Raw genomic sequence first — 14,430 nt, forward strand, 5'->3', positions numbered from 1 at the left:
TCATTATCTTTTGTGAGGAACTTTATTCCTTACTAATAATTAAACATAGTAGGATTCCATCCGTTTAATTGAATGGGATCAGTGCTACAATGTTGCTCTTAAGGCAGCATGCTAGCTTATTTTGGTTATGCATTAAGGTCGCGTTTAATTAATTTGCCTTTACTTCATCTGTTATTTATTTAATGGGGCTAGTAACTTGTTGAAGATTATTGATCAGTCACAATGCACGCGCGCGCGCGCTTATCACTCGAAAGCGGAATTCGAACTCGCATCTCATACGTTTGATCCAGGCAATAGTGGTATTATCTATTAGTATTAGTATTCGTGGGGGTGAGTGTTTGGATTTTGAGGTCTCCATTTTTGAATTGTAAAGAGGACCATGGTCTGTAGACCGGGTCCATGAAAAAAACTTTCCCTCGGGAAAACCACCCACGAAGGCAACTACTGAAACGGCCTGGGAAACGACGAACGAACAGTCGCGTCTTTTTCTCCTTCTTTCGAGGGCATTTTTGTCACTCGAAGGGAAAAAGAAAAAAAAAGAAATTATAGCTGCGTTTTTAATAGGTAAAAATTGTCGCTGATATTAATAAATGCAAATATAAAATCTCATAAATAAATAGATAAATAAATAAATAAATAAATAAAATAAAATAAATAAACTGGACCTAGATCACTAGATGGGTCACTTTATGGCGCCGAACAACTCACGTCGCTTTTTTTTTGACGTGGCGATCTCCACGCTCGCGGAGCACGCTTACGCCACGTGTCAAAACCTCAATCACCAATCTGAGGATCGGAAACGAATCAGACCGTGCCACGTTGCCTATCTGAGAGATGCTTATTATACTTTCGCGAGGTATCTTACGCCGAACGCGGGGAAATTTAATTAACGGGGACCGGAGCATGGACCCCACCTTGGACCCCCTTCTTTTAATTGGCCAAGCGTTCGGTTTCTTCTTAGCACGGAGTTTTTTTTCTTGTGAGTCCTTTTTTTTTCTTTTTTTTTTTCCCTTCTCTTTTTGTTCGGATCGCATCGCATACGCTCGTAGGCTCACGTCTCGAGCTCTTCTCTTTTCCATTCCCTTTTTGTCCCTTTTGTGTGTGTGTGTGTGTGTGTGTGTGTGTGTGTTGTTTTTTTGCACTGAGATCTACTCCTAAACCCTAGCAAACGCGAAGCTCCGATTCGATCGAGGAGGTAAAAAAATGTTCGTCCTCTTTGCTCCATTCGCATTTGATTCGTTCTAATCGACTCGCATTGTCCTCTATCCTTACTTCTCGCACGAATTCGCGGCCTTTTCGGCTCAAATCTGTTTGTAGTATCGAATGCTCTTTGATTGAAGCTCATTTTCTTCGTCTCATTTCCAATTTTTGGATGATTATGTTTATAGCTCTTTTGGATGCGAATTTAGCATGAATGGGAGTATAAAAACTTGATCTTTGTGTGATAGGAAGTGAATCCAACGGCGGTGGCGATGTTTGACTAGAGATACTGCTTACGAGCGCGTTTGCTCTTTCCAAACCGTCGACTTGCGTTGATGGCCTAGTATTTTATAGCCCCATTTGCTCGTTTTGGTGACGAACTGATGTTGACCCTGCTAGATTTCTGAAAATCCAAACCCTAATCCGATCGAGACCTCTTCCTTTGTTGTTGCACCACGCAAATATTTGATCCCTGACCTTCCACTAATTCATTAATAGGCGGAGGCACCAAAACAATTCAATCATCAGAAGATCATCACTGTTGCAGCTGGTGGGTGTTGTTGGCAGATGGGGAAAAATTACTGCCCGGCCGGTTGATATTTGAGGCGGTGAGTGAGATTGGAGAGGCATGAAGGGAGTTTCGTGGGGTTTGATCATAGGAGTCACGATCGGAGTGGTGATCGGGGCGTTGTTGGCCACCGGGGCGCTCTTCTGCTTTATGTTCCATAGAAAGCGGTCGCAGATTGGGAACAGCAGTTCGAGGAGGGCGTCGACCATTCCTTTCTGCGCGAATGGTGTTGATAACCGCTCTGAGTTTTCGGATTCAACTGCCGGGCAGCAAGATTCTCCGAAGACATCTCAAGAGCAGGGTTCGTCGCTTTGGCTCGAAGGAAATAAGATGAAGAACTTGGTTTCAGTGTCTGGGGTGCTCAAATATTCTTTCAAGTAATGATCTTTTGTGCCTTCCCCTCTTATTTGATTTGTCAGAGATTTACTTTGACTATTCTTTGTTTTCTCGGATGTGTGCTAGTAATAGTTTCTGGCATTTATTTATTTATTTTGTTATTGGTATGTGCATTACTGAGATTATGCAGCACGGCAGCTAAGACTTACCTTATGCTTTACATCTAGTCTCCTGTGAAATTTATGTAGTTTTGCTCTTCTCTAAAATAAAATAAAACAAAATAAAACAAAATAAAATCAAAATTTTGTCCTTTGGTTTAAGATTTTAGCATATAAGTCTTACTCCGTCGTTAGGTGGATTTTAATTATGCATGTGATGCACTACGCAAGCATATGAGTTCGAGACTTCCCTGATAGTCTAATTATGCAGTTTTTGCATCATTTAAGAACATGCATATTCCTTCCCGGGAAAGGAGAAGTGGTGAGGCTACACTGATAACAAGTGAGTTAAAACTTCTTGATAACACAAGGCAATTACTTTGAACAAGCAAATTATTAGAACTATTCTGTTGCATTGCCCTTGAAGCTAGAAATAATTAGGATTAATAATACATTGAGTTTCAACCACACAAAGTGTGACATCCCTAAAATACCAAAAATTGCCTTAACACCTGAAGCCAACCAAGTTTTAGGTGGTAATTCACAATTTTCATGTCCTTTCTACGTTTTTCCACGCATCCGCCGGCCAATCACATGAAGCCATGTAGACAAACACCAAAAGGAAAGGAAGGAAACACAGAGCCAAGTTTTATCAAGCCATCCTTTTCACATCGTGCTAGGATATCTTATCCTTGAAATGTCAGCTCTAGGTTGATGCATTAGAACTAAATTTGCTTGGAGAAGAAAAAACATTCCAAAAAGACCATCAGAGATGTAAACAGTGGTTATTGTGCTCGACTACCTAGGTGACTAGAAAGTAGCTGAGTAAGAAATCCTCATCGCTATATTCGATTTATTCTTATGCTGATAAGATAATCCTTTATTTTTATTCAATAATTGGAGGTAAGGTCCAGAAAATGCCTGTCGCTCTCGCTCATCAGTGAAGTTGCTCAGAAGTTATTCAAACATGGTCCTTTTCACCTGGCAAGAACTGTACTGATGTGCCCCTGCCCTTCCTCAAATTTATTATTTTTGTGCTCATATTCTGTCACTTTGGTCTTTTTTTTCTTTGATAAAATGGTCAAATTGCTTTGAGTCAGCATATCAAATGTTGCTTCAATATTAGGGATTTGCAGAAGGCCACTGGCAATTTTACAACATTGATAGGTCAAGGGGCATTTGGTCCAGTTTATAAGGCTCAAATGTCTACTGGTGAAACAGTGGCAGTTAAAGTGCTTGCTACTGATTCTAAGCAAGGGGAGAAGGAGTTTCAAAATGAGGTAATTTTCAAAAATCTCCAATTTCTGCATCTTTTTGTGAATTTACTGTTTTTAAACATTTTGTTACTTTGTATTTTTCAGGTCCTACTTCTTGGGAGATTGCATCATAGGAATCTTGTGAACCTAGTTGGCTATTGTGCTGAAAAAGGCCAGCATATGCTTATATATGTGTATATGCCTAATGGAAGCCTTGCTTCCCACTTGTATGGTAAGTTTTAATGATCAAACGTCTTATTAGTTTTTTGTGCTCTCTTTTAAGATTACAAGGGCCCTATTTTCGTAAACAAAAAAGGGCCTTCTGATTTTTATATTTGGTGGTTTCTAAGTTTGTATCTCAGTAAGATTTTCCGCTGTCACTATTATGAGTTTGACGTGCATAGGCAATTCTTTACATCTACAATGCACGTCTCTAAGACATATAGCACTTAAGACAGTTAAATAAGTAGTCTTTTTTGCTTGATGTTATTAATAAGACATAGAACTTAAGACAGTTACATAAGTAGTCTTTTTTGCTTGATGTTATTAATTTTATCTCTGTTATGCAGGTGAAAATCGCCAGTTACTGAGCTGGGATTTGCGTGTCAGCATAGCTTTGGATGTTGCAAGAGGTTTAGAATATCTCCATGATGGAGTAAGATTTCCTATCACACATCTAGTAGGCCATATTGTATGATGACATATTGATGTTGGTTTGTTTTACATTCAGGCTATTCCGCCGGTAATTCACCGTGATGTAAAATCTAACAACATTTTGTTGGATCGGTCCATGAAGGCCAGAGTATGTTGACCTTAACTGCTTCTGAGTTCCTGTGGTTGATTATGTTGGTTCTCATAAGTTAGCTCTCATTCTTTCTCGGGATGATCTGATATTTGTTTGTTTCGCTTGTTTTCACCCTTACAGGCAGTTTTATCCATAGAAATTATTACCATTTAATCGACTAAAAGTACTGAAGTGCTCAAACACTATCATTCCCACAGCTTGCACCATGAAATAACATTACAGACATAACAAAATCTATATGCTTAATCCACGTTGAGAACGTTTTCTTCCATGAGCTGAGAATTTTTTTGGACTTAGCATAAACTGACTGGAAATGCTAAATTCCATTTCTCTCAGACGGTTGCTAAGCTCCTACTCCCCTAAAGTTGTCTCTGATTGGCATTGTCTGATCTAGCGTTTAGAGAAAGTGTAGCCAATGTTACTTAATCTTCAGTTCCTCCAACTCCAATCTCTTTGTTAGTAGAAGGAATGATTTTCCACTAAATAATGTTAGACAAATATAGAAAATTATCTTCTATTTTAAATAAAACCGTATTTGTAGATATGATCACAAACATAAAGGTACACATTCCAGGTTGCTGATTTTGGACTATCGAGAGAAGAAATGGTTAGCAATCACGTATCGCATATTAGGGGAACCTTCGGCTATCTCGACCCCGAATATGTATCATCAAGATCGTTTACAAAGAAAAGTGATGTATACAGCTTTGGTGTTTTGCTTTTTGAGTTGATTACTGGGAGAAACCCGCAACAGGGTCTGATGGAATATGTTGAGCTTGTAAGAGCTATATCATCTTTGTCCTTGCGAAATTCGCATTTCTTTGTTTCTTTCACTTTATTCATATTAAATTATTCACTTAATGGAATGTAATATACATGTCTAATAATGGTGCTATTGGTTTCATTTTCTTATGTGACACTAACAATCAACATTTACTTGTGAACTAGGCTGCCATAAATGCCGAGGGAAGAGTCGGGTGGGAGGAGATTGTGGATTCCCGATTAGACGGAGCATTTGATGTAGAAGAACTGAATGACATAGCAGCAGTAGCATACAAATGTGTGAGCCGAATATCAAGGAAACGGCCATCAATGCGTGATGTGGTCCAAGCACTCTCCCGCATTGTTAAACTAAGGCATAGCAGAAAGTCTAATAGCCGTAGGTTATTGTCGACCGTGGTGGATGATGAATCCACAGATTTGGAGGCGTATGACCATCAATCTACAGCTCCTGAGCATCGCAGGGAGGAGTCGATCGATAGCATATCCGACTTACCCGATGTTTGAACAGACTCTCATTTGTTCTTCTTCTTTTTTTTCGGTAATTCTTTGATTTTTTTTTTTTCGATAGCTTTTTTGGTCATTATGAACTCTAGAACAGGAGGAAGATAACTGCTGTAGTTTCCATGAAGATGATTACAGTGACAATGAGTTGGGTTTCAAAAATATTACATGTTCTTCCCTTCCTTTGCAGTATAAGGTTTTTAAGTAATCATTAACCATCTGAAATGAGAAATAGAAAATCGATTGTTTCCAGTTTCAATATTTCATAAACTATCCTTTTATTATGTTTTCAACATATTAAACTAGTGCTTGTCTAATTAGGTAATTCCCCACTGCTATCACCAAATTGTAGTAGTTATCTTACTGAGATAAATGTAGAAGTTCAATTATGTTTGGAACAGTGTGGTGTCACAGAAAGTTCTGAAAGAAATTTGGCTTGCTGATTGCAAAACCAGCTTAGTCTTGAAAATGTAGTCGTTTTCTTGGAGGTTGCTCTTAACCAATGCATAGCAGGGCAATAATTTCGCAAGTTAACATCGAAAAGGATAAAATCAAGTAAAACGGATCTCAACAACAAAGTCATGGCGAAGGTAAAGGCACACAACCCTCTATTTATTCAGCTTCCACAGCTCAGCTGTAATAGGCTAATGAAGGATATGAATCATTCAAGGCAACAAGCCTTTCGCTTTCGCATATTCAACAACGTCATCATAAATCTCTTCTAGCTTCTTGAACTTGAACTCAAACCCTCCTTTAAGCAGTTTCTCCGAGGAGAGACTCAACCTGGCCTTCGCAGGAAGGCCCCCAAAACTGCAACAAGCATTCGTCACAAATCGTTTCCGTCTTGTGATACACTTATATTTACAAACTGGGAGGAAATAATCTGTACAGTAAACTGTGAGAATTAACTAGGGATAGGGTATCTTACTCAGTAGACACTTTGTATTGCGGGTATCGCTGTTGGAGGGAGATTGCGAGCTCGACCAGACCAGTGTTCACTGAACAGCAGATATAACGGCCCAATGCCGATGGAGATTCAGCGACGAAGATGTGAGCCCTGCAGACATCCTCAACATGTACCAGTGAAATTGAACCTGAGAGTGTTTCCATGATCTTCAACCCATTGATCAGTTCTTCATTTCCTGCCAGATGTTAAGTACAATTAAGATGATAGCTAGAGTAGCAACAAAATCAATCTTACTTTTCGAAAGTGCCCAGAAGTAAGTACAACATGATTTTCAGTATTGTCTTGTTGAATATGCCTTTATTTTCGTGCGGCTCACCGGATAATAAGGCTAAGCTGAGGGCAAGGCTAACCCGGGCTTCCGCGATTAGTGAGGGGCCCACGGTGAGGACAGGAAGAACAGTAACAAGGCTGATGTTATTCTCTTGTGCAAATTTTGATGCTTCCTTCTCTGCAACTACCTTTGAGACTGCATATCCCTGCAAATTAAATAAATCCCTAATTGATTTGCCATTTTTCTTCTGTATAAAGGAAGAATATATATGTAAGGAATAAGGCGCTGTTCGGCCAAGCTTCCAAGGTGTGGTGCGGCTGCAACTGCAGAAGCTGCAACTAAGTCCAGAGTTTCAAACTCGGAATGCACTGCTGGGCCAAGCATGACCTAAATCGCTGGGACGGTAGAGGCACTACCTATGCAATTTAGCCTACAATCAGTGGCTTCTTACCCAACTCGGCGGCTTCTCCGTCTGAAGATACTCGATGTCGGACCACGATTCCTCATCTAAGACATGGCCAATTCCTTCAAGTGGCGTGAGCGAAACCGCCGCAGCGGATGAAGTTAAAACAATGCGCTTTACGGATTTTGCTTTCACGCATGATTTCATCACATTCAAGGTTCCTTTGCTTGCAGGTTTGATTAGCTCTTCCTGTTATCACCAGCATCATCATCATCAGGCAGAAAAAGAGAGAAAGCCAAAACCAAGATGAATGGTAACTACAAATCTCTAGTTCAGATTCAAGACAAAACTGCAGGCCAACTCACAGCCCTTGTCTATAACGGAGCGCAAATTCGTAAACAAACTGAAAACGTATTTGAACTCCCTTCGGAAATTCAAAAGAGATCAAATCACAAAGCCCCATTGACTTTACCGAAAGAAATTTGCGAACTTCCGTGTAACTGCAATTTGTCTCACTGAGTTTCATTTGCTTCAGGTCTGCTATACAGGAAGAAATTATTGAAAGATACGGAGCGCAAGTGACGACGAGTTTTACCTCAGGGTTCTCAGAGAATGCATTCACCGGAGCGGCTACGAGGAAGACGTACTCACAACCGGCGACTGCTTCGTCAAAACTGCCTTCTTCAGCCAACTCTGCTCTGTAAACTTGGAGGGCTCCGAGCCCTCGCAGTTCTTCAAGATGAGAGATTTTCGCCGCGTTATCTGCATGCTTCGACAGCAGAAAATCAGAAAACGAGAGAGATGCTAGCAGCAGTAAATATATAGCAATGGTAGAAGAATGTATGTACGCCAAATTTCTGCGAACATCAGGACAAATTTACGTAGCCACAAACTTTTGAAAATTCAAAAATCTTTGTTAAAATTCTACCCTTTATAAGCACTGTTAGCTTCTGTGAACATGCAGCAGCATCGTCCGGATCCAAATGACCGGAAATACTAAACTACATCGAGAGCTAGATGAATATAAAGCGCGTGATAAATCCGTGAAAAAAGGGGAAAAAGAAAATTGCCAAAAAGATCAAACTGTTAACCAGGGTCTCTAACAGTTGTTTTGACACCGTAGCCTTTCAACAGCAGTTGCTTGATGAGTTCCGACGCAATGTATCCGCTCCCTCCGGTCACACACGCCCTCTTCGTCTCCTTCTGCATCGCCATAGTGTGTTTTTTCCTTTTCAAAGATGAACAGCAGCTCTTTGATCTTAGCTTTTGGTCGAGAAGCGAGTAGCGAGTAGTGAGTAGCGAGTGTCCTTATATATATATATATAGAGAGAGAGAGAGAGTCTAACCAATATGTTATCCATAGCATAGAACGCTTGGTGTTATCAAATATTTCGTTGTCATTAGATCTTATCCTTTTCATCATTTTTCACTTCTTAGATTATACTATTTCACGAGCCACCCATTAAACACGAGAGGATCACTATCGTCTTAACTGCACATTCCTTCTTTCAAGGACCGAAATCTAATTATATGTAACAATTAATACGGTCTATAATGCTGCTGGATCAGCAGATGCCCACGGATGGAGGTAGCCGTTTGTTGAGACCTGACTACTTGAGAGAGGGTGGAACGGCAGCAAACAGTCGACCCTGACATTTGTTTACTGCTGCTTTTAAAATATGGTCCCATATTATTCAAACCTCTGCTTTAATCGCAGAACCAATTCGATACGTGATAAAGTAACTGCATGTAGCAGTTCAAGCTGCTGCTGCTGCTGCCGCTGCTTCTTCTGCTTCTTCTTCTTTTTTTTCTGGTTTTGAACAAAACTCGTGCGTTGGCACCACTATAGATTTTTTTTTTTTTTCTCTAAATAATAAGTTGGTAGGTGCTACTTTAGTTTTTAAATTCTCATGCAGGATGTCGAGTTTTCGATCTCTAGATTGCAGGTATCAACCAGAGGCGCTAGTCGGCAATGGTGAATGATTTTGATGATTGGATCTCTCTATGTTGTCCCGTAGATTTATGTTGTCTTCTTTTTCTTTTTTTTTATCCCATTATCAACCAAACCAACCAGTCTTTTCGAGTCCTTGGTGACATCATCTGAAAAATAGAGTCCCTACAAGAATTTATTACCGCACCATTTCGAGAAGCCGTTATTGTAAATTACTACTATCCACAACATTAATTAGTCGGCTGGAGAGATGAATATTTTGCCTAATTCAGCTTGTGTGCTTAATTAATTCCCTTCTGTTGTACACCCTCCTTCAATAGAAGGAGAAATACCAAAACTGAGGAAAAACAAAAATCCTTCACGATTGAGTAATGACCTATATTATTGACCACATTAGCAATTTCTGAAAAAAAAAAAAAAGAGTTTATTTAGCTAGCTAATAGCAGTAGGGATTAGGATAAAGCAAAAAAAAAAAAAAATCCAAAAGGGGAATTTGATAATATAAAATTAAAATCTGACCATTAAATAAGTTCTAGATGCATGGAGATTTTCCATTAATTAATGAAGGATGAGTCTAGCTATTGATTCGCAAATCGCAACCAGCACCTATAAACTTTTTTAAAAAATATATTAAATTGTAAAAAAAAAAGAAGTAAAATACAATATAGTTGAGTGTAGTTAAACTATCTAGAAACTGCGTGTTAGATTGACACCCTAAACTTTGCGATCAAGATCCATTTACTCATCATTTTTAATAGAAAGTAAAAAAGATTTCCAAACAATGCACCTGAACAAGAGAAGGTCTGTTATGATCACACTAATATTACATCATCAATAATCAGAGTTTTTTTTTTTTTTTTTTTTTTTTTTTTTTTTTTTTTTTTTTTTAAAAATAATTAATTGATTTTTTTTTTTTTTTTTTTTTTTTTTTGTACTCCGAGTCTTTGAATGTCTCACCTCTATATAGCTTAGCTCATCAATCTAATGAATAAAACAGATAACGTGCTATCTTTTTTCTAAAAAAAAAAATCAATTAATTATTTTTAAAAATATATATAATAAAAATATTTTTTTACATGAGACGGATGAATAATAAAAAAAAAAAAAACATCTGATTGATTGATTGAGAATGTCATCTCACCAATATAATTCGTGATTTTTAAACTTTTTCAGCAGAATAGGCCACCTATATATGTATGTATTTATTTATTTTAATTTATTTTATTTATCTATATTTTACTTCACTCGAGCCTTGCGCTCTCTGGATCTCTCCGTCGCAACAATCTCTTCTTGCTGGGTAGCAGCACATCGTCGGAGGAGGAGGAAGACAGCCGTGGATAGGATATACGATGATGATGATGATGATGATGGACGGCCGCGATTCGCCGGCGAGGCCCACCGTGTGCGTGACCGGCGCCACCGGGTACATCGGGTCGTGGCTGGTACGGTCGCTGCTCCAGCGGGGATACCGTGTTCACGCAACGGCGAGAGACACAGGTAGGCGGTCCCTTTTCTCTCCTTCCTTCCACACCCTCACGCCGATCCCTCGCAGGCACCTTGAAACTACTGGTGCTGCCTCCTGCCCCCTTTGATTGTGTATTTTTGTGTCAAAAAAAAAAAAAAAAAATAACGTCGAACGAATTTCTGCGGATGCGGAATTTACTTACTGATCGATAGACAAGGCAGCAAAACTTCCTCTGTCGTCGTCGTCGGAGGGCAGCGATCGACTGTCCGTTTTCAGAGCTGATCTCCGCGAGGAAGGAAGTTTCGACGAAGCAGTAAGAGGCTGCGTTGCTCTTTTCCATGTCGCAGCTTCCATGGACTTCGACGCATCTGCTCAACAAAACATCGGTGAAATCCCTGAAAACCCCACCCTTTTCTTAAACAATAACAATTGAGCAGCAGCAGCATAGTTCAGAGCTTAGTGCTGCTCTTCTACCTACTTGATCCATCCATAAACAACTGTAGAAATAGACCGTGGATGATAATAAGTTGCCTGCATCATGTACTGCATCTATTATTACCTCCTTTTTATACAAATAACTTGCGAAGCAACTCACCATTGATGAAGAGGATCGCGTGCGATCGGAGATACTGGAACCGGCAGTTCGCGGGACGATCAACGTCCTACAAGCTTGCATCAGATCTGAAACCGTAAAGCGAGTCGTTTTTACATCATCTGTTAGTACAATCACCGCAAAAGACGATACGGGGAATTGGAGGGCGGTGGTGGACGAATCATCCACCACGCCGACCGACGTAGTCTGGAATTCAAAACCACGCGGATGGGTAATTTATTCTTCCCTCTTTTTGAGGATTGTCCTCACGGATCATGATTCGGTAAATAGCCGTACTTTGGATAGCTTATAAAAGTAACAAGAGAATGAAGATTCTGCAGGTCTATGTTTTATCAAAGCTCTTGACGGAGGAGAAGGCCTTCGAGTTTGCAGAGGCGAAGGGCATCGAGTTGGTGTCAATAGTCCCACCTACAGTGGCCGGTCCATTTCTAACTCCAAGTGTTCCGGCAAGTGTTCGAGTCCTTCTCTCGCCTATTACAGGTGATGTTTTTCCTCAAAATCAACTTCCATAGCATTGTTTTTCAGGAGTAAAATCTTCTTTTAACTCAAAGTGCTAGCCTCTCTCCCCAGAATGTTAAGCTCAATAACATATATAAGGATAAGTTAATTAACAATCACATGTCAAGAGAGGTTAAAGTTTAGAGCATTTATAGTGTTAAAATCAATCAACAAGTCCGAATAATTAAGATCTGATGTGATTCTATCACTACTACCTTCAGGTGATCCGGTGCTCTATCCAGTACTAGTTTCAGTTAACTCTAGGTTGGGATCAGTCCCATTAGCTCATATCGAAGACATTTGCGATGCGCACATATTCCTAATGGAGAATGCCGATGCTAAAGGTCGATACCTCTGCTCACCAGGAAGTTACTCTATTCCTCAGCTTGCTGATCTTATGTCTTTGGAGTACCCTTCTTTCAGCTCAGAAAGGCACGTTTCTTTTATGTTTGACTGATTTTATAGAAAAATTTTAGTCTCCTTTCTGTGTGCTACATACATACATACAGAACTGCCAGCAGTCTTGGTAACTTGAAAAAATTGTGTGCCTACTGCAGATTCAGAATGGAATTCCATGATTCAATCCCTTCAGTGATTTCTTCGAATCGCTTGAAAAGCTTAGGATTTGAATTCAAGCATGATGTGAGAGAGATTGTGAAGCAAAGTGTTAACTGCTGCATGAACTGTGGTTTCCTCAGCTGATTTCATACTTCTTAACAAACGGTGGATCACTTTCAGATGTTTGTTGAACTTTTTCTAATTAGACACCATAATGATTGTAATAATAATAATAATAATAATGATGATGAGCCCTTCCAACCATTTCTTTTCAAACAAAGAGTTCAAAAAAAATGCCTACTCCATTGAACGGAATCTAGTCAATTTGCTACAAGAAAAGCATTTCATTTACCGATCAAATAAAACTAACTATACTGCAAAGAAGCAAAAGAAAATCAGATTCAAACTACATGTGAATTAATCATCATCGGCGGAGGAGGATTTGGCGGAGGCGAGTCCGCCGGACTTCTTAGGGAGGAGGAGGTTGTGGATGTTGGGGAGGACGCCGCCGCTGGAGATGGTGACGGCGCCGAGAAACTTCGAGAGCTCCTCGTCGTTCCTCACCGCCAGCTGGATGTGCCGCGGCACTATCCGCCCCTTCTTGTTGTCCCTCGCCGCGTTCCCCGCCAACTCCAGCACCTGCACACACCATGTCATGTATCATCTGGGTGGTGTTCGAACAAATGCCTCGGCGAAAAAAAAAAAACGAAAGATGATGCAGCAGCAAAAACCGACCTCTGCGGCGAGGTACTCAAGGACGGCAGCGAGGTATACGGGAGCTCCGGCGCCGACCCGCTCGGCGTACTTCCCGGCCTTGAGGAAGCGCGCGATGCGGCCCACGGGGAACTGGAGCCCCGCCTTGCTGCTCCTCGACGCCGCCTTCTTCGCCACCGCGGCGCCCCCGAGCGCCTTCCCCCTTCCGGCCATGGCGGCAGAGACAACAATGACGGAGAAGGGAGGGAGATAGAGAAAAAGAGAGAGGGAGATGAGGTGTTTAGGGTTTCGAATGGGGAAGACGATGCAAAGTGGATGTGGGACAGTGGGAGAGTTCGAACTCTTTGGCGCTCGCGTTCCGCGATAGTTTCGCGTCGAGAGGGAAGGTGGTCGAATTTATAGGGCCCCTCGAAAGGGTTTGTTTTTCGTTTGGCCAACGCAGGACGAGCACACAGATCGCGATCCGTGGCCGTCGTGTGGTCTATCTAACGGACGGTTGATGCTGGCTCTTCGCAGAAGCGGGAGGATTGATAGGAGAGGAGCTGTCCGGTATAACTAAACAGTGATATTAGTTGATACATTTTGGCTCGTTTGCATACTAGTCTATTGAATTTTCATAGATCTCATTAACAAATCCGTAAGAATTATAAGTGACTAGAATAGTCCTTCCGAATTCAAATAATAGTTATATTTAGCGAGATAGTCTTTTTTTTCTTTTTCTTTTTTTGAGAAATAGATAGCATGCTATTCGCTTCGTTTATTTTATTTAAAAATAAACTTAGTTAGAAATGTGAATCAATTAGGATTCGAACTTGGGGACTCGGGTATCAACCAGCAAGTTCTTTATCACTTGCGCTAGGGACAGTCGGGTCCAAAAAAAAGTAAGAAGCTAAACAGCAATTCTTAATTAAGAAAAATAAATAGCTAAGAAGTCTAAGTTCAAATAGCTTACAGCCCAGGGGTCTATTTGTTTCACCAAAAATAAAATTTATATTGAAATAAATTTTTAAGTAAACTAGAGTTTAGATACAAATTATTATTTTTTCTATTTACTTTTATAGCAACGAAACTCAAATTTTTTATTTGGTAAAGTAAAAATTACACAACATAAAAATTAGAGTTCTTAATTATTATTATTATTATTATTACCATTTTGTAATTGACGTCACGCTGGAGTATCAAACTTTTTTAAATTTTGATCAACAATAAAATTATCATGAACTAAATAATGCAGTTGAGCATTTACAGGTGAAACCATTTCACCATCTCCTCTGTCAAGCAAAGCACATCACGGTCGGATCGCTTTAGGTATGTCTCGAATTCACCATCACACGCGGGTGAAAACTAATTCACCATTTTTTAAGTTAAATTTAAATTATATCT

The 14,430-nt window shown here is 40.1% G+C and overlaps 4 protein-coding genes across 15 annotated transcripts; 2 read left to right on the top strand and 2 right to left on the bottom strand.

Moving 5' to 3' along the window:
- LOC109720161 (calcium/calmodulin-regulated receptor-like kinase 1) lies at positions 961-5,866 on the top strand. 5 transcript variants are annotated; one of them, XM_020247064.1, is made up of 8 exons: positions 961-979; positions 1,699-2,145; positions 3,389-3,542; positions 3,624-3,750; positions 4,088-4,173; positions 4,249-4,320; positions 4,898-5,101; positions 5,272-5,866. In XM_020247064.1, exons 2-8 carry the CDS (start codon positions 1,829-1,831, stop codon positions 5,608-5,610), a joined length of 1,299 nt encoding a protein of 432 aa, XP_020102653.1. In that variant the 5' UTR covers positions 961-979; positions 1,699-1,828; the 3' UTR covers positions 5,611-5,866. The 5 variants fall into 5 exon arrangements, with proteins under 5 accessions (XP_020102653.1, XP_020102650.1, XP_020102652.1 ...); XM_020247061.1 differs by lacking the exon at positions 961-979 and adding an exon at positions 987-1,205 and having other exon boundaries at positions 1,449-2,145; XM_020247063.1 differs by lacking the exon at positions 961-979 and adding an exon at positions 987-1,205.
- Positions 6,138-8,582, bottom strand: LOC109720167 (anthocyanidin reductase ((2S)-flavan-3-ol-forming)). Its single transcript, XM_020247079.1, has 6 exons — positions 8,340-8,582; positions 7,844-8,010; positions 7,297-7,497; positions 6,891-7,050; positions 6,536-6,749; positions 6,138-6,417 (listed from the first exon to the last, which is right to left on the bottom strand). The coding sequence occupies exons 1-6, from the start codon at positions 8,461-8,463 to the stop codon at positions 6,273-6,275; spliced, it is 1,011 nt and encodes a 336-aa protein (XP_020102668.1). The 5' UTR covers positions 8,464-8,582; the 3' UTR covers positions 6,138-6,272.
- LOC109720164 (dihydroflavonol 4-reductase) lies at positions 10,451-12,566 on the top strand. 8 transcript variants are annotated; one of them, XM_020247067.1, is made up of 6 exons: positions 10,451-10,768; positions 10,877-11,050; positions 11,271-11,488; positions 11,589-11,757; positions 11,997-12,207; positions 12,333-12,566. In XM_020247067.1, the coding sequence occupies exons 1-6, from the start codon at positions 10,549-10,551 to the stop codon at positions 12,475-12,477; spliced, it is 1,137 nt and encodes a 378-aa protein (XP_020102656.1). In that variant the 5' UTR covers positions 10,451-10,548; the 3' UTR covers positions 12,478-12,566. The 8 variants fall into 8 exon arrangements, with proteins under 8 accessions (XP_020102656.1, XP_020102658.1, XP_020102661.1 ...); XM_020247069.1 differs by having other exon boundaries at positions 10,886-11,050; XM_020247072.1 differs by having other exon boundaries at positions 10,451-10,696; positions 10,886-11,050.
- On the bottom strand, positions 12,617-13,381 carry LOC109720170 (probable histone H2A.3). The gene is made up of 2 exons (XM_020247083.1): positions 13,069-13,381; positions 12,617-12,972 (listed from the first exon to the last, which is right to left on the bottom strand). Exons 1-2 carry the CDS (start codon positions 13,258-13,260, stop codon positions 12,751-12,753), a joined length of 414 nt encoding a protein of 137 aa, XP_020102672.1. The 5' UTR covers positions 13,261-13,381; the 3' UTR covers positions 12,617-12,750.

Source organism: Ananas comosus, linkage group 14, assembly GCF_001540865.1.
Source record: "Ananas comosus cultivar F153 linkage group 14, ASM154086v1, whole genome shotgun sequence".
In the NCBI taxonomy this organism is placed as follows: Eukaryota; Viridiplantae; Streptophyta; class Magnoliopsida; order Poales; family Bromeliaceae; genus Ananas; species Ananas comosus.

What these genes read in the sequence shown, in the direction of transcription:
- LOC109720164 (XM_020247067.1), top strand. Translation starts at nt 10,549, where the DNA reads ATGATGATGATGATGATGATGGACGGCCGCGATTCGCCGGCGAGGCCC. An exon ending in ATCTGCTCAACAAAACATCG is followed by an intron (nt 11,051 to 11,270) that starts GTGAAATCCCTG and finishes CCATTGATGAAG; the next exon opens with AGGATCGCGTGCGATCGGAG. An exon ending in CCTTCTCTCGCCTATTACAG is followed by an intron (nt 11,758 to 11,996) that starts GTGATGTTTTTC and finishes TACTACCTTCAG; the next exon opens with GTGATCCGGTGCTCTATCCA.
- LOC109720170 (XM_020247083.1), bottom strand. Translation starts at nt 13,260, where the DNA reads ATGGCCGGAAGGGGGAAGGCGCTCGGGGGCGCCGCGGTGGCGAAGAAG. An exon ending in TTGAGTACCTCGCCGCAGAG is followed by an intron (nt 12,973 to 13,068) that starts GTCGGTTTTTGC and finishes TGGTGTGTGCAG; the next exon opens with GTGCTGGAGTTGGCGGGGAA.
- LOC109720161 (XM_020247064.1), top strand. Translation starts at nt 1,829, where the DNA reads ATGAAGGGAGTTTCGTGGGGTTTGATCATAGGAGTCACGATCGGAGTG. An exon ending in AGAAGGAGTTTCAAAATGAG is followed by an intron (nt 3,543 to 3,623) that starts GTAATTTTCAAA and finishes TGTATTTTTCAG; the next exon opens with GTCCTACTTCTTGGGAGATT. An exon ending in CCTTGCTTCCCACTTGTATG is followed by an intron (nt 3,751 to 4,087) that starts GTAAGTTTTAAT and finishes TCTGTTATGCAG; the next exon opens with GTGAAAATCGCCAGTTACTG.
- LOC109720167 (XM_020247079.1), bottom strand. Translation starts at nt 8,463, where the DNA reads ATGGCGATGCAGAAGGAGACGAAGAGGGCGTGTGTGACCGGAGGGAGC. An exon ending in AACAACTGTTAGAGACCCTG is followed by an intron (nt 8,011 to 8,339) that starts GTTAACAGTTTG and finishes CGAAGCATGCAG; the next exon opens with ATAACGCGGCGAAAATCTCT. An exon ending in CATTCTCTGAGAACCCTGAG is followed by an intron (nt 7,498 to 7,843) that starts GTAAAACTCGTC and finishes TGGTGATAACAG; the next exon opens with GAAGAGCTAATCAAACCTGC.